We start from the raw sequence: 23,625 nt of genomic DNA, 5'->3' as shown, positions 1-23,625 counted from the left end.
CTGCCAAAAAAGGAGGTGGATTGTCTGCACTCTCATTTTCATACTTTTCTCATACCTTCCTGTGATGTGTGATCACAGTTAAGTCATATAAATATTTTATATTAATTTTTTATAGAAATAATAAAACAAAAACTATTAGGAATATAAAATGTTGACGTAGCTTAATCGTGACCACACAAATAAGAGGGCATGGGGAGAGTATGGAAATGGAAGGGCAGACAATCCACCTCCGCCAAAAAAAGGGCCCAGCCGCCTAGAGCCACCCCAATTTTTCCAGCCGTTTTGCACGAAATTGCCTCTGTTCCAACCCGCCTAGCACCTAGATGGCCATCTAGGCTGTTTTTTAGAACATTGGTAGATATACAACAGTAATAAATAGCAACAAATTCTCTTAAACCAAGGCTTCAATTTCTTACATGGCGCTAAGTCATTTGAAGGTAAAGCCTTTTGCTGTCAAATTTGACGGCATATTTATTAAATGACATTATTATTTAACATATCAGGTGGAACAAAATATTGTACAAAATGTCAAATTGCCACATAAGCCATTAAAATTTGACATCTCCTTTGGAGATGCTCTTATAACATTTTGCTCGGAAGAAATTTGTTTTTTTTGTCCCAGATGGCACCACACAACACATTTGACATAAGAATAGTGCTATTCACTCATCTATTTTTACTTCCCACACATCCTTATTAATTTTTTGTTATTGATCTTCTTCAATTCATTCAATTCGACGACTGAAAATTGAGAGGGGTATGCGAAAAGTAAAATAGATACCCGCTATATTATATGGTCTTACACTCCAAGTCCGGTGTGAGCGTCAATTTGTTTACATTTTGTTCACCCTTTAATCATTCTAGTCAACTTATGCAACAAAAATGTGACCACTTCCACATTTAGGGTTGGCCATTAATCCCTGGAAACTTGTGACCGATGAAATTATGAATGCCCCACAAACATCCCATTCGAAGCTCATACATATTAGCATAAACTTTCCGGTCAGCCGAGGACGAATCGACAGAGAACATTCACATTCCATGGATGAAGTCCCAAGATTCCAACAAGATTATGAACTTTCCTCCAAATCTTCCCAGCCACTTCCTTATTTATTATTAAATTTGTACTTATTACATCCACCAATAATACCATAAAAATGGCCTGCTTACATTTTGGGAAAACAGTCATCACTTGGGGTGAGACTGATTCTCCCAATTATTTGACATATATAGCACATAGCTCTCTTCATATTTAAGTTACACGGCACGAACAATCACCTCCTCGGGGTATATTTCATCCAATGCTGGAAGCCTTCGTTTTATGCACTGGTCTGCACGGCTTCCTTCTGAACAAAACCCTTTATGTCGAAAGCGTCAGTGCCCTTTTTTGTAATAACGCCCTGCTTAGAGAACAAATTGCCATCAGATTCAAACACAACAAGCTCTAATTGATTATACCACATATAGAATGAGTGAGAATACCTTCTCGGTTATGATACCAGTTATTAAATTAGCAGGGGTAACATCGAAAGCTGGGTTCCAGACAGAGATTCTGGATGCAGCAACTTGTTCCCCAAGTCCTCCGTGTGTGTTCAACAATTCCTTGGGAGATCTTTCCTCTATTATTATCTCTTCTCCAGAAGAAAGAGATAAGTCGACAGAAGTGAGTGGTGCAGCCACAAAAAATCGAATGTTATGGTGCTTTGCACTCACGGCAAGATTGTAGGTCCCAATCTTGTTTGCAGTGTCACCTCAATTAAGTAAAAAGGAAGTCAATTAGACAAAAATCCGTATTAATAGAATGCTAAAGCAGATGAGTGGTAGATTTCATTTCAAATACCATTTGCAGCCACGCGATCTGCTCCAACAACTACAGCATTGACACGTCCAAATTTCATTAATGCAGCTGCAGCTGAGTCCGCTATAAGCGTAGCAGGTATGTTATCATGCACCAACTCAAATGCTGTGAGTCTGGATCCCTGCAGTCGGCGATAATCATGCATCAATAATACTCATTAATTTTGAATACTTTTACCCAAGTGAGTGGCAAAATACAACAATCAGCTCAATGACCTGCAATTACACCACATACAATATATAAATAACACCAAGGCAGGCTTCCAATCAAGTTTGGATGCAAAAGTATATCCCAAGATAGTTTCACCCGACTTCAAACAGCGTGCTAACCTCTCAAGCCCACTTTTGCTTAACTAATACCAACACGTTACAGATGTGAATATCTGTGGAGGACATTTGATGCTTAGTAAAAAACTTGATCAACTAAAAGAGTAGACACTCACTTGGTTGAATGGACGCGTCTCTGTGCAATAGGCCCTTTCTAACACTCCTTCAGTATGAAGCGAACGGATGACACCAAGAGCAGTACCATAACCAGCTGTTGCAAGACTACACTTACCAAACATATCAGAGTCGGACAAGACCAATAAGAAAATTTCAGTCTATATATGTAAAACCACCCTTCACCACGCGCAACCTACACAAATCCATAGGGGCAACCACATAATGTACATGACCAAAATCATCAAGTACGCGTTCCCGGGAAAATACCTGCCAGTGTTGCAATGGGTCAACATAGAAATGTTCTTAGAGTTTCCCAGTAGGTGCTGAATAAAACTTGCTCCATGAGATCCAATAGCCTTGTTTGAAGCGACATCATCCTTGAGCATGATTTCAGAAGCTTCTATGTAAGCCTATAAAAATGAACAAACAAAGCAAGTACAATGGAAGACTATTACCATCAAGTAGATTCTTTGGGCCATAATCAAATCACAAGAAAAGTAAAGTTTCAAAGGAAGGAGCACCTCAAACACATTCCTTGCATCCGAAGTATTAGTGGCAACCGCGGATGCAATTTGCTTTAGTTTAGCTGCAGCATCCGAAAGATTGACAGCAGTTGGCCGGCTGAAAAACACACCACACAATCACAATGCCATCTCATCACCACAATTCAAACACTTGAAAACTACAATTAACATGCTAACCTGGAGACAAGGTACTCCAATTTCATGACAATGAAAGAAAACGCTTCGTCAGGCGTTCCATTGAAATCCTCCAAGTTAAAAATTTCCACGGCCAATGAGAGAGCCGCGGCAATGGCAATGGCGGGTGCACCGCGCACCACCATGTCTTTGATTGCGTGCCTGAAAAAAAAAAAAAACAATGACCCAATTGGTAAAATCGGAAAAGTAGAGAGTTCATAGCACTTGGAAAGAGCAAAGCTTCAATCTTTTACCATCCATCCGTGGAGTCCCGGATATCCAAATATGTACTTTGCAATGGGAGCTTCGTCTGTCCAAAACCCACAAACCTAATAGTTAATTCTATCATTTTTTTACTGAGAGAGAGCTAAATTCCATAAAAATGTAATTCAAATAAATTCAATTGAATTATTAGAGAGAGAGAGAGAGAGACCTGATCGAGTAGCTGAAGGGAGCCGCGCTTGTAGCAGATGGCCTGGAGGGAGTTGGGCGCTTGGGTTCCGTCGGTGAACTCCGAATGAGGGGCCATTTCGAGCTGAGCCTAGTACGACGAAGTTTCGAATGGCGTTGGAGAGAAAGAGGCGACGTTAAGGTTACCAGACGGTGCTGCTTCTGCTTCCAGTCAGCTTCTCTCTCTCTTCTTCGTCTTCTGTGCTGCTGCTGGAGAGTGACGCGAGCAGTGGAGGCGTGGAAGGAACCGCTCGATGATGGGCCATGTTTGTGGAAAGTACACACCTGCAAGACCGGAAGAGGCCCAGTACCACAAGATGTAGGGCCCATTTGGCATGTGATTTTTAAAGGTGATTTCAATTTTACAAAACTATGGCCCGTTTGGCACGTGATTGTAAAGATTGTCTAGATGCGTTTTTAAAAAGACTAAAAATACTTACCATCTAACTATGAGTTCGTTGTCACTTAGTATTACGGTTTAGTGATATTTCTTTTTATTGATAAGTGAGAAGTCTTAGATTCGATCCTTATCAAATGCGAATTTGAAATGGCTAAAAGTATTTTGGGGGAAAATGTTGAGAATCCTTAGTAAAAATACGATTAAATCCTGCAAAAGCACTTGAAGTGCTTTCTATAGAATAACATAACTGGTGTTTCTTATAGGAAGAACCTTAAGTGATTTTGAAATGCAAAAACATTTTCTCCAAAAGCGCTTTCAGTCATTTTAAAAGCAAATTCAAACGAGCCATAATGATTCATTTTAGAAAGTAATTTTAAACGATTGAAACGTTTTTAAAAACAATGTTTTTTTACTTCAAAAGCACTCGAAGTGTTTTCTGTAATATACTTCTTGCAAAAAGCATTGCAAGTGCTTTTCCAAGATTAATTTTCATTTTTACTAAGAGTTGATTTAAAAAACATATTCTCTAAATACGCATTCAGTCATTTAAAAGCATTTTTCAAATAATGCCTAAGTAATATTTATTATGATAAATTACACTTTACCATCTCAAGTTTGAGGTTTATTGCAACCTCATATAACATCTTCAAAATATTTCACTTTCATACCTCACGTATTATTTTATTTAAATATAATACATCACTTACATTTTTTATTCATTGATCCGTTAAGAGTTGACGTGGCTGCCAAATTTGTGCCACATGGCAAAAAAAAAAATTTTTTTTAGACATTTAAAATATTATAATATTAACCCCATTTAAAAAAAAAAAAAAAAAAAAAAAAAACGGAACTGAAACCTAGAAACCCATCCCACACCCCCCCCCCCCCCCCCGGCCCATTATCTTCGCCACCCCTCCCATCCAAAACCCACCCCACCCCCACCTCTGCCATCTTACTTGCGGACTCCGTTGCCCTCACTTCCCGCCATCTTCTTCCTCTGTTCCAATATCTGTAAACCCTAATTTCAATTCTCCAATTTCCCCCTATTTCTCCACTCAATTCCTAATTCGTTTCCCAAATGCAGGCCTCTCGTTCTCCAAATCTACGACATTCGAAAGAGGGCCAAGCTCAAAGCCGCTGTGTCCAAGCTCGAGCGACCGTGGGAGGTTGTCGAGAAAGCTGCGTAGGTATGTTATACATAGAAGCTTTCCTAGGTCCTTTTATTTGGAATGGGTTAAGATCAGCAACAAGGTTCTTTGAGTCCTCAGAGTTGTTTTGAGTATATGGAAGGGAGATGAAGAGAGTGGTGGAGAGAGAGGTGGGGTTCGGGAGGAAATGGGTTTCTAGGTTTTTTTTTTTAATTTTTTAATTTTATTTTAAATAGGGTCAATATTATAATATTTTTAGTGTATTAAAAAAAAAAAAAAAAATTGCACAAATGTGACACCCACATCAGCTCTTAACGGATTAATGGATGGAAAATAGAATTGTTGTATGGTATGAAAGTGAAATGTTTTAAATATGGTAATAGACCCTAAAACTGAAGTGGTAAAGTGTAATTTACCATATATAGGAGAAGCACTTACAGGTAGAGGAGTTTAAAGTGTTTTTTTTTTTTTTCATAAACAAAGTCAGATGAGTCCGTGCTCTTCTTGAACATAGACCACAGCTCAGGGTTCATGGCAAATTTAGTTTGGAACTCGATGTCCCAGTTCAAACACATGACTCGTATGCTCCCAAATTAGGATGGTTCAAAGTTCATTTATTGGTGTTGAGCTTGGACGTCGTTATAAGACATTGGCATCGAACCCAATATCCCAGATCTAAAATGCAGCCAGAAACTTAAAAGCGCATATTTATAGTTTGGATATGTGACTGACGTTATTTTTGGACGCAGAGTCGGGATTATAAAGTTAATGACTATTTGTGATGGCAAGCATTATGTACTGTCATTGTTCTAAAAATCGACCTAAGTGCTAGGCGTTGGAGGACCCATGGAATTAAGGCCAAAACATAGAGAAAAATCGGGTAGGGGTTAAGTGATGTCTAGGCGATGTCTAGGCAATTCAGGAATTAGAGTTCAATTCTTTTTAACTAAGTTAAAGGTTTTTTTGTAACATGGTCCAAAAAGAACTCATATTATTCTCTCACGGTTTTGTGTTTCTCTTCTCCCTATCTCTCCACACATACGCGCTATCTCTCTTGCATCTGCTCACGCCTTCTCTCGTAGTTGTCGTCGCTTAGTTTGTGATGATGCAAATGTTATGATGGTTTAAGTTTTACCTATCTCAAAATTTCAATACAAGTATATTTTATTAGAGCGTAAACAATCACCTTTTTATATGTCATATAATAAATTCGTACTTAACGAACAATCTGTTTTTCTATAATAGAATACCAACAACATGATTTATAACTTTACATAGGATCAAACTAAACTAATGTTTTTGAAAATATTGGAGTTCTAACTACTTTCTTCTTTGAAAACAAGACAGTTTTATTACAACTATTTTCTTAAAAATGAACAAAAATGTAAATCAAAATACAAATTGTAAAAATTGCTTCTTACAAACGATATCATGAGTGCATTGAATTGTTAGTTTTTAGGTGAAGGAGTCCGTGAAGATCTGAACCACATTAAAGTGTTTATTTTTAGGATTTTAACCATTGCAGTGAGATACGTCATTCTTAACACATTAAACATGAAAACTATTTAATCGTGACATGTACTTATCATTTTCTTTTGTAGTCAAACATCAATTTAATGATGATTAAACAATATTTGACTGATTAATCATTTTTATAAAAGGATTAACAAATTGTGTTGTTTAATAGAATATTACAATATATTCATGTACTTTTTTTTACTCTTTATACATAATTTTTACTTTCAATCATCAAATCAAATAAATAAAATGATAGATATGGATAAAACAATGTGTGAATGGAAACAATTTTTAAAAATTAATGCATTTATTTTACTTTCACACATTTTTTGTTCGTATATCATTAGCCAAAAAAAGACCGTGATCAGTTGTGATCGCAGTCATTTTATCTAGAGGTCTTTTGATATGGGTTCAAAATAATTAAAAATTGGATTTATTTCAAATTTTTCCTTTTATTCTAATGTAGGTTTTTTTTTTTTCATTAAAAAAGAACATATAAAAATTCAAGAATTTTCCGTGATACCGACAGGCGTCAGCATGTTTGAAATTGCTTTCCACACACTGCCAGTTTGTAACGTCAAAATTTATCATTTGTTTAAAAGGAATCGAATTTAATTTTCCAATCCCTCTCGCTGTCTACTTTCAGACAAATTTCTCACACGTCCCTTCATTTTCGCCATAAATTTTCATCAAGTTTCCCAATTTGTTCACAGATTATACATCCTCAACCATTTCCGCATTCGGTAATCCAATTCTGGGAAGAATTGGTGGCATTTTTGGGCTGTTTTCGTCTCAGGTAATCCAAACCCTCTACTCGGATTCATCTAAAATTACAATCTTTAATTTATATTTTTCGCAATTTAGCTACTTGCATACAGGAAACGAAACCCTTTTCAGATCCGAGATTTTTCGTTTTTGGATTCGTTTTTCTGTTTTGGGTTTGTGTGTGGTACCGAGAAAATTGAAATGTTGGGTTTCGATGGATTGATGGGAAATGAGAGAATGCTATTGTTTGAGCTACGAAATCGAAATTTTGTAGAAGTTAGAACAAACCCATGATTGCTTTAGCCTTCATGTGTTAGGATTTTGTTTCAGCAATCAGTTTGTTTGAGGTGGGGGAACTTGTTAGATTACTGTTTATCAATTTAAACCATTCATTCATGATGCTTCTTAGGCTCTTTCATCGATTTGATGCGTGTGAATGCGTGTTCTTGTGCGGGAATAGAGCGAATCCAAGTCGAAAGACGGGAGATTTTTTTTTTGTTATCTTGTGATTTGTATTATGCAGGTACATTTTGATGGCTAGGAACTGTAAAAGTTGTATGAGCTTTAAGTTCTAACGTACTTGTTTGGTCTTGTATTGTGTATATAGAATGAAAGGAAGCTTTTATGGACTGAAGGGTAAACAGCTCTCTCTTTTTACCATTGTTCTAGTGTGCACCACCATTCTTATATGGGGATGGGAGAAAACCCTGATTCTTACTAACTTGGTACCGCCCCAAACCCGTTTGCAGTTGGGTTCAGGTTTGTCTCTAGTTGTGTATTTATTTTCCTTTAGGCAAACGTTGTTGGTTTTCTTTCAATACCTAATTCGTATTTTCCCTTTGGTGTTTGTTGCAGAGATAAGGGATGATTATGTAGATAAATCTGTGCTATCAGAACAAGAAATAGATGTGGGCAATGGGGTAGCAACATTTGCCCAAAATGATACTGTAAAAGAAGAATTACGACTCGGAGCTCCACCAGGTTCTGAACAAGGCTCTGACGAAAGTGAAGAGATTAGTAATGATATAGCATCAAACCAGGTTGAGAAGAGTGGTAAGATATTGTTTTCTTTTTACATCCATCCCCGAAATTCTATTTCTCTTTTTAACAGTACAATCTCGATGTCATTTATATACTTTAAACATCATCAAATAGTATGGACTTGAATTGTATGTTATTATGGTGCAGGGGTTTTAACAAGTGGGTCAAAAGAAAGAGAAGAACATAAAGAAGTTCAGGAAGTGGAAGTAGATGGCAAGGCAGTTGATGCAAGACAGAAAGAAAAAGCGGAGGACAATAATTCAGATGTACAAAAGCAAAATGTGGAGCTAGGGACATCATTAGGTAATAATATCTATTAAGTTATATGATAGATTATGTTTTAATTTTTGTTTTTAAATGTCTTGTATTTCTTTCTAAATCCTTGGAAAGCTTGATCACAAGAATCTACCTAGACCAATTTGTTATTATTAGCTTTCGTGATTATATTACTGATTGTTATTTATCTGATAATAGCTCCAGTCTGCGATTATGCGAAAGGAAAATGGGTTGTGGACCATAAGAAGCCGCTGTATTCTGGGCATGGCTGTAAGCAATGGCTGTCAAGTATGTGGTCTTGCCGGATGACACAGCGCACAGATTTTTCCTATGAGAAGGTTTCATGGCAGCCAAAAGATTGTCAAATGGAAGAATTTGAAGGCTCTAAGTTCTTGAAAAGGTATTAAAATGTTAAAATTAAACAGTTTCAGTCATGTGCAAGGTTCCATTTGATTACTATCTTGAATCTGGTGTGATGTGACCTTAGCCTCCTAGTATGCATAAGTCTGATCTATAATGATTGTTTCTCCTATATATTAAATCCATTCTGGGCTCAAGTTAATGAATTTCTCAAGTTGTGTTGTTTTGGTTAGTAGGTCTCTTATTTCGTGCATGTAAGTATCAATCGAGGATTCTGTGCTTCATAGACCGTTAGTCTTTCTTCACTTGATCTTGCCAAGGCTTGCAGCAGTTTCCAAATAATGGACACCCCATAAGCTACCTTGCATTTTAATTTCTCTTGTCCGGTCATCTATTTGAAGAATTTAAGGTTTTTAACCTTATTTTCTGTAGGTTTTAACCCCTTTGGGTGATTTATTTGCTTATCTTTCTTCTTTGTTTGGCATAGCGACTATAGCCTGACATATTTTGATAATTTAAGTATTGTATTATTGTATTCAGGATGCAACACAAAACTCTAGCTTTTGTTGGAGATTCATTGGGCCGGCAGCAGTTCCAGTCTTTAATGTGCATGATCACAGGTGGTAAGGAGAGGCATGATGTTATAGATGTGGGGCCGGAATACGGGATAGTCCAAGCACATGGCGATGTCCGCCCTAGTGGGTGGGCATATCGGTTCCCAAGCACCAACACTACCATCCTCTATTCCTGGTCATCAACCCTCTGTGATCTGCAGCCTATTGAGGCTTCAAACCCAGCCACTCATTATGCCATGCACCTTGATCGGCCACCCGCATTCTTGCGCCAATATATTCATAAACTTAATGTCCTGGTCCTCAATACAGGGCACCACTGGAACCGTGGAAAGCTTAAAGCTAACCGTTGGGTGATGCATCTTGGGGGTGTCCGAAACACTGACAGGAAGATAGCTGTGATTTGGAAGGCCAAGAATGTGACAGTCCACAGTATCATTAATTGGGTGAACTCGCAGCTCCCAAAGTATCCAGGTCTCAAAGCTTTCTACCGGACCATCTCACCTAGGCATTTTGTCGGCGGCGAATGGAACACAGGAGGAAGCTGTGATAACACCACTCCTATGTCAATAGGAAAGGAAGTATTGCAAGACGTGTCTGGTGACTCATATGCTGCAGGTGCAGCGAAGGGAACAGGGGTTAAGCTCTTGGATATAACAGCTCTATCCAAGGTCAGGGATGAGGGTCATATGTCCCGGTTCAGCAAAACAGCGAAACCAGGCGTGCAAGATTGTCTGCATTGGTGTTTACCTGGTGTTCCAGATACATGGAATGAAATTCTTTTTGCACAAATCTAGTCCAGTGTAACTGCTCCCGAAGTTCTAATCAAATCCCTCAAAAGGACTCCATGGCTCAGGTCCAGGACTAAAGGCCTTTATCCCATAGAAGGGGAGATGTCACCGGCGAAGGTCTACATAGAAATTGGGCGCAAACTTTGATCGTTGGAGAAAATGGCAACCAGTTGATCACAACCACAATTACTTTGGACAACGTGAAGTCCTGTGGTGTCCCATGTTTAGTCTTTTGTTGTTGGCTTGTAGCTTCGTCGATCGAGACCTTCTCTTCAGTTTTGATTAGTTTGCTTAACCCCCGAGATTGAGGTTTGTTTGGGAAAGAACCGCAACAGATTAGAAGGGAAGCGAGATTTCAGATATTCTGCGGAGGGAGGTAGGATTAGATATTCAGGATTGAAAGAATAGGATTTTCAAGTCATGATGTATATGGGTTTACGATTTTCATTGTGTGTGTAATGCATTACCCTACTCATATTACCAAATTCCAAATAATCGAATATATATACAGATTTTTTTTTAATTGGCATTTTCGATGGGCATATTGTTGCTTCTACACACGTTCATCTGATCTAGCAACAATGATAACAAAGCCTTATCTTACTAAGTGGGGTCGTCTGGATGAATTTTAGAATATGTCACCGTGCTCGGTTTTGTGTCAAATCTTCCGTTAACTTTAAGTATTCCATGTATTTTTTTAGTCACTTTTCTAACTCTTCTTAAGTTTTCTTTTACTCCTTTTATCATCAGCTTATGTTTTAAAGTAATTTAAAATGTAGAATAAGAATTTGAACTCGAATGTATAAACACGTTAAAGTACATTTCCCATTGGCTACGCTCACCTCTGCACCCTTTAGTGTGTTGGACTTGGTTTGTGGGTGAAGCCGCCTTTGACCTTGAGAGAATTACACATAGACCTTGCTTGGCGGGTGGATTAGGATATGAACTAAAATCGATCATTGGTATTTGGTAGTTCGTGATTGATGAACTTACCAATAATGAAACTGAACTTGTGAAATTAGATAACTATTTTACATATTAGAAAAGACGAAAACCTTTTCGTTCAGGTCAAGACTCCAAAGAAAAAAAGTGTGTGAGAGATGAAACATTTTCTCCTATCTTGCTTTTATCTTAGACTAGCATATGGGCACATAAAGTGTGTGAGATTTTTTTTTTTTAGAAGTAGAAGGAAAGAGGAAGAGAGTGATAAAGAATATGGGAGTGGGAAGTTGTTTTTTTTTTTTTTTTTTTTTTTAATTTTTAATTAGAGATATGTTAGAATTACATGTAGATGGAGTTTTGAAAAAAAAAAACAGCAAAATTTGGTTATGTGAAATTACATTTTTACCCCATATATCTTATTCATGTTTTGTTTTAATTTAAGGATTAAACTGGTAAGTTCATTAGATTTTAGTTGATAATGAGTATTTTATTAATTAGTAGAGATAATATTGGTAAAAAATTTAAGAATTCGACTCTCAATTTTACTCGTCTATATTTTTAATTTTCTTTCTTTGTCAAAACATAATTATTCAATATTTAAGATATTGACCTCTTGTTTTAATATTTTTTAAGATCTCAACTTTATAAACCGTCCGCCTACTAAAACATTGTTAGTGCGGAAGGACGACATTCTGGTGTCACTTCAACGGTCCACGTGTACATGTCCTCGTAGCATTTTAGAAAACAAGGACCCGTGTCCTAATCAATCTCGCTCTCTAATTACCCACTTAATCATCCACGTAATCACCCGTAAAGGTCAGATTAACCTTCTTATCCAAAAGCCACGATCACGTGCTTCTCATTCACCAACGCACTCAATTTCCAGCCAATGCCCCCGCATCCCAACGCGCCAAACATGCTGCCCTGCGCCCTCCGCCAACCACCAGATCCAATGCCCCGCCGTCCCTCCACGCGTCGCGATTTCACTCGTCAATCCGCCAGCTGGTTTTCGAGCGCATCGAAAAACAATAACGCCTTGTGAATATTTTAAAAAGAAAGACAAAGCCCCAGCGTTCCCCAACGGTCACACGCAGCTCGCTCTCTGTCTCGCTCTCTCTCGCTCGTCTAATTCTGCGATCGCCCATCGACTCCCATTCGCTATAACATCCGATTTCCTGCAGACCCACAAGTTCTCGGATCCGAAATTCCCCATTTGATCGTCCGAAATGGCTGAGGATTTCTCCAAAGCCGTGGATGACGGTCTCAAGCTCTCCAAACGACTATACTTCGGGAAGGATCGAGCGGTGTCGCCGCCGAAGCCGCCGCCGTCGATGGACAAAGAGACGTCGTGCGCGTTCCTCCCTAAGGCGCCGATGGTCTACGCGGTCATCTCCGACCCGGCCATCGTCGACAACCCGGACATCCCCAGCTACCAGCCCCACGTGCACGGAAGGTGTGACCCCCCGGCCCTCATTCCGCTGACGATGAACCGGGTCGAGCTCGAGGTCGATTGCTACATGGACACCGCCTTTATTCGGGTTTCCGGGTCGTGGAGGGTCCATTGCGTAAAGCCTAGCAAGGGCTGCGGTTGCCGCGTTGCCATTCCTATGGGTGAACAGGTGCGTAAATTCGAAAAAAAGTTATCTTTTTTGCATTTTTGTATTCAGTTTGTTAATTTATTTCCTTTGGATGCTCTGATTTGTTGAAATAGCTGTTGGGGTTTTGAATTTAATGATGATAATGTTGCTGAAATTTGGAAATATTTTGAAATTGATTGAATTTTTGGGTGTGATGATTTTGATCCCTCTTGTTAAGCAAATCATATATTTGTGCTAACAGGGTTCAATTCTAGGTGTTGAGGTCGACGTAAATGGTAAATCGTACCATACTCAACTCAGTCATTTGGAAGATGAGAAGGAGATGGAGAAGATGACCAATGCAGAGGGAGGCTTTCTCAGAGGCAAACCTCATATATTCACATTAACAACACCTCAGGTAATAATAACTTATGAAGAATCGACATACTTTTTGTTTGTACAGTTTGCTATTTTTATCAGCATTCGGAGTCGTGTATTTTAATTCTTGCTCTTTTCTATGGAATGTACTCTTCTTGTTTTATTCAAGGTCAACGGAGGAGCCAATATCTCAATCAAAATGAGTTGGTCTCAGAAATTATCGTATTCAAATGGCGATTTCTCTTTGAATGTACCATTCACTTTTCCGGAGTATGTCATCCCCCCGGGAAAGAAGTACCTGAAAAAAGAAAAGATCCAATTAAACGTGAACTCTTGCGTTGGAACTGAAGTTTCGTGCAAGACAGTTAGTCATTCTTTGAAGGTGCAGCTTTGATCATAACTCTGAGGGCTTTCGTATCATTTTTTGTAAGCAAGGTGGCAACCTTTTTATATTTTTTGCTTTGACTTTCCAGGAATTACGGGGAATAAGCCAAGTTGGGAAATTGGGTTTTCTGTACGAGGCAGATGTTCTGAATTGGTCAAATACCAACTTTAATTTCTCATACACAGTAAGGCTTGCATGCATTTTTATTTCCAGCTAGATGCTTGACCATATTTGAGAAATCTTTTCAGCTCCATGTGGGCATATTATACAATGTTTTTGTCATTCTAATATATTTGTGCATTTCTAGGTCTTGTCGAGTCATACACTTGGTGCTGTTCTCGTGCAGTCACCGCCCATGCATGACATTGATCAAAGAGAAATCTTCTCTGTCTATCTTCTACCAATAAACGAGCAGAGCAGGAAGGTTGCTGTTATAATGAATACAACTTATGCAGTTCTCTTTGAATATTTCTTACCCTTTGTGTTCTGATTTTTTAATTTACGTTATTCTTACCCCTCCTAATTGGTCTTTCAGGTTTTCAGAAGGGATGTAGTATTTGTTGTTGATATTAGTGGAAGTATGCAGGGAAAGCCACTTGATGATGTTAAGAATGTACTGTCTGCAGCCCTATCGAAGCTTCATCCAGAAGATTCGTTTTGCATTATAGCTTTTAATGGACAGACTTTTTTATCTTCCACATCAATGAAATCGGTTACCAAGGAGGCTGTTGAAAGGGCCATTGAGTGGATTGGCATAAATCTTGTTGCTGGCGGCGATACAGATATATTGCCTCCCCTTAACCAAGTATCTTCTCATGCTCCTTTGCCTCTTTGTGAATTCTGCCATTAAAATTTACCATTTATGTTTCTTTGTGATTCTTTCATGCATAAGAACATGGCTATCTCTTAAGGTAATTTATAGCAGTCAAAAATGACAATTTTAAGGAGTAACCATTTTTAATGGTCTATTATTCTGCATCTGGATGTGTGTCTCTGTGTGTGTGGGTGTGTGGATATGCGTATTTCTCAGTTTACCTTAGTAAATTTTAACCCTTGACATCATTTGAGGTTTAATAAATTTCTTTTGTCGCTTTGATTTAGGCAATAGAGATGCTATCCAATACTCGGGGTTCATTTCCTCTCATCTTCCTTGTTACTGATGGGTCTGTTCAAGATGAGAGGCACATTTGTGATGTAATGAAAAATCGTCTTACAGAAGCAGGTCCTATAGCTCCACGTATATACACTTTTGGAATAGGTAAGGGTTTTTGCTTGTGCCATTAGAGGTCAGGCCAGTATTTTTTACTCAAGTGACATTATAAACTCTTTCTGATGATTTAATATCAGTTGAGAACACTTCTTCTCTGCCAGCATAAAGTCACATTTATTTATCATCAAGCACACATTGTTTTTAGTACACTCGCATATAAAGGAGAAAAATCAACTATTGTATGCTCTACCTTCTGGCTAACTTTTATCTGAAATATTCCAGGTACATTCTGCAACCATTATTTCCTGCGGATGCTTGCAATGATTGGCAGGGGCCAATATGATGCTGCGTACGATATAGGTTAGTTCACTGTTTTCTTCTTGAATGGATTTTATATAGTGGAGACATATGTTTTGTATTTCAGCTGATATGAAGTATCTGATATTTTATAAGACATACCAATACTGTACCTTAGAGCTTGTATGAATCTCGGTCTGTTTTGTCAAATAAAAAGCCTTAATAGCCCTAGGCTTCTAGAAACTTGATCTTCAAATCATACAATTATATGACTCACCTTCTGTTGTCATATAGCCATGAACAAATATGTTAAAGGTATATCAGAAATTTATGCTAACTTCTTTTAGCTGTAGTTATCAAATCCTTAATCCTTATTCTTTTTTGTTTTCAGATTTGGTCGAGTCTCAAATGCAGAGCTTATTTACCAGAGCCTCATCTGTGATTCTTACAAATATAACCCTTGAAACACTGGATGATCTTGATGATGTTGAGGTATGCATTCTGTTTTAAAAGTTTATGGACCTTTTGCATTTACAACGCGAAACCAACATTAAACATAGACTTACTCGCTGTATTGTTTTGGACAATTTATCCAACTTACATCAACTTTAGCAATTTATTTGGAGGTGCCATGACAACGCTGCAATTTATGCATTAGGTGTTCCCTTCCCATATTCCAGACCTCTCATCTGAGAGTCCATTAACTGTATCTGGCAAATTCCGAGGAAAGTTTCCCAGCTCACTTAAAGCTAAAGGCCTTCTACCCGATATGTCTAATATCGAGATTGATTTGAAGTTACAAGATGCAAAGGACATGCCTCTTGACAGGGTAAGGGCACTACTAAGCCTTTCACTTGTGAGCATAACTACAGTTTGACTTCTGCTCATAAATCTTGACAGGGTAAGGGCACTACTAAGCCTTTCACTTGTGAGCATAACTACAGTTTGACTTCTGCTCATAAATCTTTTTAGAATAATTTTGATGAGTTTTGCTATTGAGTTGGCTTTGCCAGTTCTGTATTTTCGTGAACTGAATGATGGTGTTTGTTGTGTTACCTCCTACTGGATTGTAAAGTTCTTTCCATGCTTGTATGGTTCCAGTTCACGTTTCATTTTATCTTGGTTTAACTTAGTCCCGTACAAAATATCTGTTTCAGAACTCATGCATGATCACACCAATGACTCATTTCGCCATTTCAGTACAAGTTAGGGTTCTCTACGTTCTTATTCCAATTAAAATAAATCCACCTGTCTTGCAAATTTTACAAGAAGTCATTGCCAGGACCGTACCTTATTTCCTGTTTCTTGACAATTTTTCCTTTTCTGTACAGGTATGTGCAAAAGGACAGATTGAGTTGCTGACTGCTCGGGCATGGTATGGAGATAACAAAGAGCTTGAGGATAAGGTTTGTTGCTTGCTTCACTACATTCCCCTACCCCGAAAATTAAAATGTAGACAGGTTACAAAAAGATGACCACCTCCCTCGACCTCCTCTATCTCTCTTTTCCTCCATGTATTTCCTCTCTATCTCTAAACCAAAAATTCAAAATGAAAATCTTGGCCCAGGTCCTTGATTCCGAAGTTGTGCCATATGCCACTTAATTTAACAAATCAGTTTACACTGCATAGTAATTTACAAATATTCTGATGTTATATCCTACTATTTGCAGGTAGCTAAACTGAGCATGCAGACCAATGTCGTGAGTGAGTATACGCGCATGGTGATACTTCACAAAGACCTATCTGGACCACAAGAGGTAAGCATTTTTCTAAAACAGAACTAAATTCTGCCTTGTTCATCTGCTGGGACAATGTCGTCATGCAAAATTAGTGTTCCTTTCTAACTTATTCTTCACCGTATAGTGTGATAGAATGTCTTTTTTGAACATTTTTTTTATATTTCCAAAATGATTGCAACTTAAATAGATGAAAGTGTGTACTTTCGTATTGATATAATATAATGGATCATCTTTCTGATTGATTATTCAATTAACATCATAACAGACATCAAAGAAAAACCACTCAAACGAGACGAAAGACTCTGAAAAACCGACGTTGCTTCCAACACTATCCGTTGGCTTTGGCAACTTAGTGGCAACAGCCGAGAACATTCCTCCTGGATCCGAAGAACCAAAACTCCCAGAAGCTGCTGAAATTTTTGTGAGAGCAGCTTCGAGTTGCTGTGGCTCAATGTGGTACAGATGTTGTTGCATGGCCTGCATCCATTGTTGCTCCAAGGTAAATCCTCAATGTGCAAACGGACTCACCCAGCTCTGCACTGGTCTGGCATGTGCCGGCTGCCTCAACTGCTGTGGCTTCTGCTGTCGTGGATGTTGTGGCGGAGATGGCGGATCATAAATCTTGGCCGTACGAATTGGGTAATCTTGTAGAATAAGATTAGTGTATATAGGATTTTGTTCATGCCATCAAATACGCATAGCTAGACAGCGATTAGACGAGAAATTCTTACTGTTATAATGTTACTGTTTTGGGATCTCTTTTTTACAGTGGGTGAACCCTGTACATTTCAACAGGAAGAATGATATATATGGTTACAATTAAAAGTTAAAAGTGTGTTTTTTACTTTTGGATGAAATTGTTGTGTACTTTCCCATTTGAAACATCCTTGCCATTCTCACAACCGTAGAGCTTCCAGAAGGCTTAAAACTTGCATTTCGATACTAATTTATATCCGATTGCAAAGGGATTTACTTAGATTTCGATCTCCGGAAGTTTCTTCCGTAGTAAAAAAGTGTAATTTGGTACAAGAATGTCCCAAATAAACATTCGAACCTGCTCGTTTTCTCATTATTTCCATGAAAAATTTAATCACAGTGACTATATTTTTTCAATGCAAGCAGAAAGAGAGTACTAAGTTTTCCTGCAGGCCAATTTGAGTTTCTCTGACTATATTTCCAACTGGTTCCTCAACTTCTACTTCTGAGTCCACTGTTCTGTCAAGGAAAGTCTCCTGGATCTTCGTCGCGCCCTTCTCGACCCCCTTCACAACAGACTACAGAATATCCAAAGCAGATACAAGTAGTGATAGATATATATGTTTCTGAAATCAATGCAGAAATTAAAGTGAATTACCGTTCTAGACAAGCAACCAAGCAGCTCCCCGAGAGAATACAAGGAAAATGCTTCAAGTTTCTTACAATGTCACAGGCAATAGAAAAGGTTGGGGTTCCACAAGGATAAAACCTTTACAAATCAAACTAGAAAATAAATGCCGATGTTGGATGACCGGAGTCATTAAAACAAAAAACACAACAGAAAATCTGTGTCCTAAAATATTTTGTTTTTCTTCCTCTTTTCTCTTTCCCCTTGAACCGAATGGGAAATGCAATGCTCCGTGGGCTTTGCTGTCAGCAATGACTTCGCCGTATGTTCCTCCGTCAACTCCTTCCTCACCGACTCTCTCTCTTTCCGCGTCAGCCCGTCGGTTGGAACCTGTAACTTCCATTTCCATACCCTCATTTGTCGTTGCTTATTCCTCAAGCTTCTAACATTTGATGCTTAACCCACCCGGTTGATATTAAAAACAAAATACTAATTCAAATAGGCACCGGAAAAGTTAACCTAACAAGAAAGAGACACATGAGAGGAGAGCAACAGTGGTTAACTGCGTTTTGAGTTTGAATTCGCAGGCAAAAAGGGGGGAGTGGGTCGATTTTTGAATCACCAAAACTAAAACTGACCAATAGTTTTTGGTTCGGTTCGGTTTGTTTGTTTTAGTTCGATTTTTTCGACTTCGATTCGGTGTTTGATTTTTCGAATCCACCACTAGAGTTTGAAAATTGTGGAACAAGTTATAAATATTTTGTAACAATAATTCAATTACTTTTCTACTTAGCAGTCTTTTTCAAATTTGGGTTTATTTGGAATTTGGATGTTTAGAATTAAGTAGGTTTTTATCTGAAAAATAAGAGTTGCAAGAGTCTATATTTAAATAATTTGTGACCAAATAACAATTAATAGCTACTTTAGAGATAAAATTTATTGTTTTTTTTTTTTGAACAAAAAATATTATTTACACTAAGGGAGAGAGGGTTGCTTGTTTTTCAAATTTGTTTTTGACGAGAATCGAACCTAAAATCTTTCACTTAAAAATAAAGATGAATACCACTAAACTGTAGTACTAAGTGGGAAACATATGAATCTTGTTTCTCTTCTTAAACGAAGTTAATCAAATTGAGAAAATCGTGGTGTAATAATAGAGACACGGCCACGTAGCACAACCAATTTCACACATGAACTCGTTGTCCGTCCATATTCCACATTGCATGCATTCTCTTGCAGATAGCGCCGGTACTTAGTGATCAAAATCTAGATGGAAAATCTAGTTTCTACTATTGGCTATGTAGTATTATTTACACAACACCCGTTCACTTGTGATCAATCATGAAAGGGTGGCACCGCGAATATGATGTCTCCTTCCACCAACTCTACCCAACTGAAAGGAATGAATGAAAAGAATGTTTTTGTGTGTAATTTTTGGAATTTGAAGTCCTGAAATGTGGGGCATCCAGTGGCTGAAAAGGTCAACGCAAGTTCCACAACCTCCACCTCTCTCTCTCTTTCTCTCTCTCTCTCTCTCTGTGAATCTCCCTCAAGAGGCAAATACAGCCCTCTCTCTTCTGTGCTGAATCTCTATTCTTAGATTGTCTTGTAAAATCTGGCAATCTCTATCCCCCCAATACACCCCACCCACCTAAACATGTCACACCCAACTCCTTCCCCTCATCGTCCTTCCCCTCCCCTCTCGTACACCCTACATTGATGAAAAACAAACACACCGAACCCTCACCCACAACACCACCACCCCATCTCGAACAGCGGCTTGTTTTCTATCCGGTGGAGACAACGACACCACATTGTCCCCCTTCCGGCCTGGCAAATGGTCGCTGTTCGCTCGTTCCTCTTCCTCCTCATCTTCCTCTCCTCCCCTCACCTCTCCCTCTCCTTGTCACAAGAACAAGAAGCTCTTTTGAAGCTCAAGAATTCTCTCTCTCCTGCAGACAATCCCTTGGACAACTGGGAACCAAACACCTCCCCGTGTAACGACAAATGGGCTGGGATTGTCTGCAACGAAGATGTCATCACTGGTCTCCATTTCCCCAACATGGGTCTCTCCGGAAATATTGACATTGATGCATTGAAAGACATTCCTACCCTCAGAACCATTAATATCATGAACAACAAATTCTCAGGTCCGATTCCGGATTTCCACAAGCTTGGTGCATTGAAATCCTTGTTTTTGGCGGGAAATGACTTCTCCGGTGAAATCCCAAAAGACTACTTTTCCAATTTGACGTCTTTGAAGAAAATTTACCTCAACGGTAACAATTTCACAGGAAAAATCCCAGAGTCACTGACCCAATTGACCAAGCTAGAACAACTTCACTTGGAGAAAAACCATTTCACAGGCCCTATCCCGAATTTAAAATCAGGAGTATTGAACTCACTCGACTTTTCGAAAAACAAACTACAAGGTCCTATCCCGGAAACCCTATCGAAATTCGACCCCAAGGCGTTTGAAGGAAACGAAGGATTATGTGGCGGGCTACTCAAGTTATCATGCGGGCCGCCTCCAACACCGTCATCTCCTCCACCAGAATCCCCATCAAAGTCACCACCCTCGACGCCGCACTCGACTCCATCTAAGAAAGAGGAAGATAAAAGATCAAAAACCATCATCATAGTCATCAGTGTCATTGCCGCTATCATGGTTCTACTCCTGCTTTACGTGCTGCTCACAAAGAAGAGGCGAAAACCCGAGGACGATTTCAACGTGCTCGGCAAAGAACAGATCATGGATGACCATCGTACTGTACAGGAGCAGGTGGTTGACGTTCATGTTCCAAGCACCACAAATCGCAGCGTGAGAAGCACGAATGAGTCAAATCGTAGCACGGAGGTCAACCAAAGCAATAGCAGAAAAGGTGGCGGGGACTCGAAGAAGGGGTCCAATCATGGGAAAAACGGCATGAACGAGCTTTTGATGGTGAATGAGGAAAAGGGTACGTTTGGATTGCCGGATTTGATGAAGGCAGCGGCGGAGGTTTTAGGGAATGGAGGGTTGGGATCAGCTTACAAGGCGGTGATGTCTAATGGGTTTTCGGTGGTAGTGAAGAGGATGAGGGAGATGAATAGGTTGGGGAGAGATGGGTTTGATGCTGAGATGAGAAGGTTTGGAAGATTGAGACACAAGAATATATTGACTCCCTTGGCTTACCATTATAGGAGAGAGGAGAAGCTGTTGATCTCAGAATACATTCCTAAGGGCAGCTTGCTATACGTTCTGCATGGTATGAGTTTGTCCAAGTTTGCTCAATTAATCTTAACTTAGGTCTGTTTATATGTTAGAACCATGTTTGTTTGATTCACTGGTAACGAGTATCATCTACACTACTTGATACATAGTTGACTAATATTGAGTACCAATCTACAATATTTGGGACTGCTCGATATTATTAATTATATATAAGTAAATTATCGGCCAAATAACACATATATATACCAAGTATTATAGATTGCTATCTAGTAACAAACCATTTTTACCTTGTATGACAAATCTAATGAAAATTAGACTAGGGGCAACGTAATCATTCTAATCAATGGTTTGGACTTCTAATCTACAATTCTTGATACATTGTTAATGATTAGATGACATTATCAAATATCAGTAGACTATCAACCAAATCTGAATAATGTACCGGGTAATGGAGATTGGTAAGACTTCTTTTCCCTATTAGGGATGATGTGGGAGAATGTAATGAAAATTAGGGTTCTGCTTCTTATTAGAATATGAAATGTCATGCAACTATACTATTAATTAGAATTCACCTTATCGACGATTTAGGTTGATGGTCTAATAATATAAAATTGTTCAATGAAAGACACTTTTAACTAGACGAACACAACAAAATAGGGCTACAAACTTCAATTTTTGTTTCTTGGTGGTATACATCTATAAGTTTGTAGCTCATAAAAATCTAACCAGACTGATAAATATATGCACAATTTTAAATTTGAAGGTGATCGTGGAATTTCTCATTCGGAGCTGAACTGGTCAACCCGTCTGCAGATAATTAAAGGAATTGCATGTGGAATGGGATTCATCCACACAGAGTTTGCATCCTATGACCTGCCCCATGGAAACCTAAAGTCCAGCAACATTCTACTAAAAGAAGACTATGAGCCCGTCCTCAACGACTATGCCTTACATCCCCTCATAAACCCTAGCAATGCTGCACAATCTATGTTCGCTTTTAGGACCCCAGAGTACATAGAATCCCAGCAAATATCTCCGAAAGCCGATGTATACTGCCTTGGAATTGTGATCCTTGAAATCCTCACCGGGAAGTTCCCATCTCAGTATCTGAGCAACGGGAAAGGCGGAACCGACGTTGTTCAGTGGGTCCAATCAGCCATGGCTGAGCAAAGAGAGCAAGAGTTGCTAGACCCAGAGATAGCAAGTGAGACAGATTCAGTGGATCAAATGCTGCAGCTTCTGATGGTTGGAGCTGATTGCACTACGAGTGAGCCTGAGCAAAGGCTTGATTTAAGGGAAGCCATTAGGAGGATTGAAGAGGTACGAGTTTGAGAAGCATGCAGGCATGCATACATATTGCATATACATATGCGCTTGCTAGGTATACTTCAATGCATACTTCAAGACAAATGGGATTTTCTTACAAAGGTGAGAAATTAAAAGGGCTGATGAGCGAACCCACAGAAGCTAATGCAAACAAGTGAACATTGATAATTCAGGAAGTGTTTTGTTTTTCTCCTTACCATGCATATAAATAGGTGAGTTAAAAAGAGGGTAGGGGAGAGAGAGAGAGAGGGTGTTGGGATGGAACAAGGGAAGAAAAATGGAATTTAGTGAAAAGTACTGAATATATTAAGTGATATTTCTATTCTGAATGAAGGTTTGGTTCTTAGTTCTCGGGTTTTTCTTTTTCTTTTTAAATTTAGATGTACAGAGAAGGAACCTTTATAATTTTATTTTTTCTAGCTAGGAATACCAACAGAGAGATTCAATCATGTATATACATGTTCCTTGACTAAACATACATGTATCACATGAATTTGTTTTAAAGACTTGTCATTTACCAAGCTTTCAAAACTGCCAAAGAGCAAAGCTACATTTTATAGATAAAAGAGGTTTTATAGTAGTTCATCATTGAACTAAATAAAACTGTCATATTATTTTACCAATAAAATTTGGTTAATAAACTTGGTATTAACAATTACACAGAAGATATATTGTTGTAAATGGTGTAAACGCCCATTATAAATGTGAACAACCAAGTATGATTACCTTTACAAATTTGTCAAAGAAAATGTCTTGGTAGGTTTGTTAGGTTGAAAGGCACTTTGCCTATAAAACAATCATCTAGGCAAGAGGAGAAAAAAGAAAGACACAAGGAAGGGTAATACTAGGGAGATTAAATTTTGTAAATTAAATGATATGAAAGTTGACGATTGGATAATTTCTTAAGCATTG

General features: G+C 38.5%; 4 protein-coding genes across 4 annotated transcripts; 3 read left to right on the top strand and 1 right to left on the bottom strand.

Annotated features, from left to right (window-relative positions):
* Positions 1-1,078: 1,078 nt before the first annotated feature.
* LOC137731926 (methylthioribose-1-phosphate isomerase) lies at positions 1,079-3,574 on the bottom strand. The gene is made up of 9 exons (XM_068471192.2): positions 3,433-3,574; positions 3,254-3,309; positions 3,003-3,161; positions 2,823-2,922; positions 2,569-2,711; positions 2,301-2,406; positions 1,841-1,979; positions 1,483-1,751; positions 1,079-1,400 (listed from the first exon to the last, which is right to left on the bottom strand). Exons 1-9 carry the CDS (start codon positions 3,526-3,528, stop codon positions 1,320-1,322), a joined length of 1,149 nt encoding a protein of 382 aa, XP_068327293.2. The 5' UTR covers positions 3,529-3,574; the 3' UTR covers positions 1,079-1,319.
* Positions 3,575-4,931: 1,357 nt separating this feature from the next.
* Positions 4,932-10,843, top strand: LOC137712224 (protein trichome birefringence-like 16). Its single transcript, XM_068451340.2, has 7 exons — positions 4,932-5,036; positions 7,229-7,311; positions 7,888-8,039; positions 8,136-8,333; positions 8,469-8,624; positions 8,796-8,997; positions 9,498-10,843. Exons 3-7 carry the CDS (start codon positions 7,889-7,891, stop codon positions 10,324-10,326), a joined length of 1,536 nt encoding a protein of 511 aa, XP_068307441.2. The 5' UTR covers positions 4,932-5,036; positions 7,229-7,311; position 7,888; the 3' UTR covers positions 10,327-10,843.
* A 1,483-nt stretch (positions 10,844-12,326) lies between these two features.
* On the top strand, positions 12,327-17,706 carry LOC137746851 (uncharacterized). The gene is made up of 13 exons (XM_068486866.2): positions 12,327-12,881; positions 13,102-13,257; positions 13,387-13,599; positions 13,691-13,786; positions 13,910-14,026; positions 14,138-14,407; positions 14,704-14,860; positions 15,095-15,172; positions 15,501-15,601; positions 15,768-15,938; positions 16,441-16,515; positions 16,781-16,867; positions 17,115-17,706. The coding sequence occupies exons 1-13, from the start codon at positions 12,489-12,491 to the stop codon at positions 17,466-17,468; spliced, it is 2,268 nt and encodes a 755-aa protein (XP_068342967.2). The 5' UTR covers positions 12,327-12,488; the 3' UTR covers positions 17,469-17,706.
* A 2,126-nt stretch (positions 17,707-19,832) lies between these two features.
* On the top strand, positions 19,833-23,057 carry LOC137726664 (pollen receptor-like kinase 3). Its single transcript, XM_068465908.2, has 2 exons — positions 19,833-21,421; positions 22,151-23,057. The coding sequence occupies exons 1-2, from the start codon at positions 20,011-20,013 to the stop codon at positions 22,717-22,719; spliced, it is 1,980 nt and encodes a 659-aa protein (XP_068322009.2). The 5' UTR covers positions 19,833-20,010; the 3' UTR covers positions 22,720-23,057.
* The last annotated feature ends 568 nt before the right edge of the window (positions 23,058-23,625 follow it).

Source organism: Pyrus communis, chromosome 15 (genome assembly GCF_041283825.1).
Source record: "Pyrus communis isolate YQ-2024b chromosome 15, ASM4128382v1, whole genome shotgun sequence".
Taxonomy (NCBI): domain Eukaryota; kingdom Viridiplantae; phylum Streptophyta; class Magnoliopsida; order Rosales; family Rosaceae; genus Pyrus; species Pyrus communis.
Note: the sequence above shows the minus strand (reverse complement) of the source record. Positions and strands in the feature narration are given on the sequence as shown.

What these genes read in the sequence shown, in the direction of transcription:
- LOC137731926 (XM_068471192.2), bottom strand. Translation starts at nt 3,528, where the DNA reads ATGGCCCCTCATTCGGAGTTCACCGACGGAACCCAAGCGCCCAACTCC. An exon ending in CCCTTCAGCTACTCGATCAG is followed by an intron (nt 3,310 to 3,432) that starts GTCTCTCTCTCT and finishes GGTTTTGGACAG; the next exon opens with ACGAAGCTCCCATTGCAAAG. An exon ending in CGGGACTCCACGGATGGATG is followed by an intron (nt 3,162 to 3,253) that starts GTAAAAGATTGA and finishes TTTTTTTTTCAG; the next exon opens with GCACGCAATCAAAGACATGG.
- LOC137712224 (XM_068451340.2), top strand. Translation starts at nt 7,889, where the DNA reads ATGAAAGGAAGCTTTTATGGACTGAAGGGTAAACAGCTCTCTCTTTTT. An exon ending in CCGTTTGCAGTTGGGTTCAG is followed by an intron (nt 8,040 to 8,135) that starts GTTTGTCTCTAG and finishes TGTTTGTTGCAG; the next exon opens with AGATAAGGGATGATTATGTA. An exon ending in AAACCAGGTTGAGAAGAGTG is followed by an intron (nt 8,334 to 8,468) that starts GTAAGATATTGT and finishes ATTATGGTGCAG; the next exon opens with GGGTTTTAACAAGTGGGTCA.
- LOC137746851 (XM_068486866.2), top strand. Translation starts at nt 12,489, where the DNA reads ATGGCTGAGGATTTCTCCAAAGCCGTGGATGACGGTCTCAAGCTCTCC. An exon ending in CCATTCCTATGGGTGAACAG is followed by an intron (nt 12,882 to 13,101) that starts GTGCGTAAATTC and finishes TTGTGCTAACAG; the next exon opens with GGTTCAATTCTAGGTGTTGA. An exon ending in AGGACATGCCTCTTGACAGG is followed by an intron (nt 15,939 to 16,440) that starts GTAAGGGCACTA and finishes TTTTCTGTACAG; the next exon opens with GTATGTGCAAAAGGACAGAT.
- LOC137726664 (XM_068465908.2), top strand. Translation starts at nt 20,011, where the DNA reads ATGGTCGCTGTTCGCTCGTTCCTCTTCCTCCTCATCTTCCTCTCCTCC. An exon ending in CTTGCTATACGTTCTGCATG is followed by an intron (nt 21,422 to 22,150) that starts GTATGAGTTTGT and finishes TTAAATTTGAAG; the next exon opens with GTGATCGTGGAATTTCTCAT.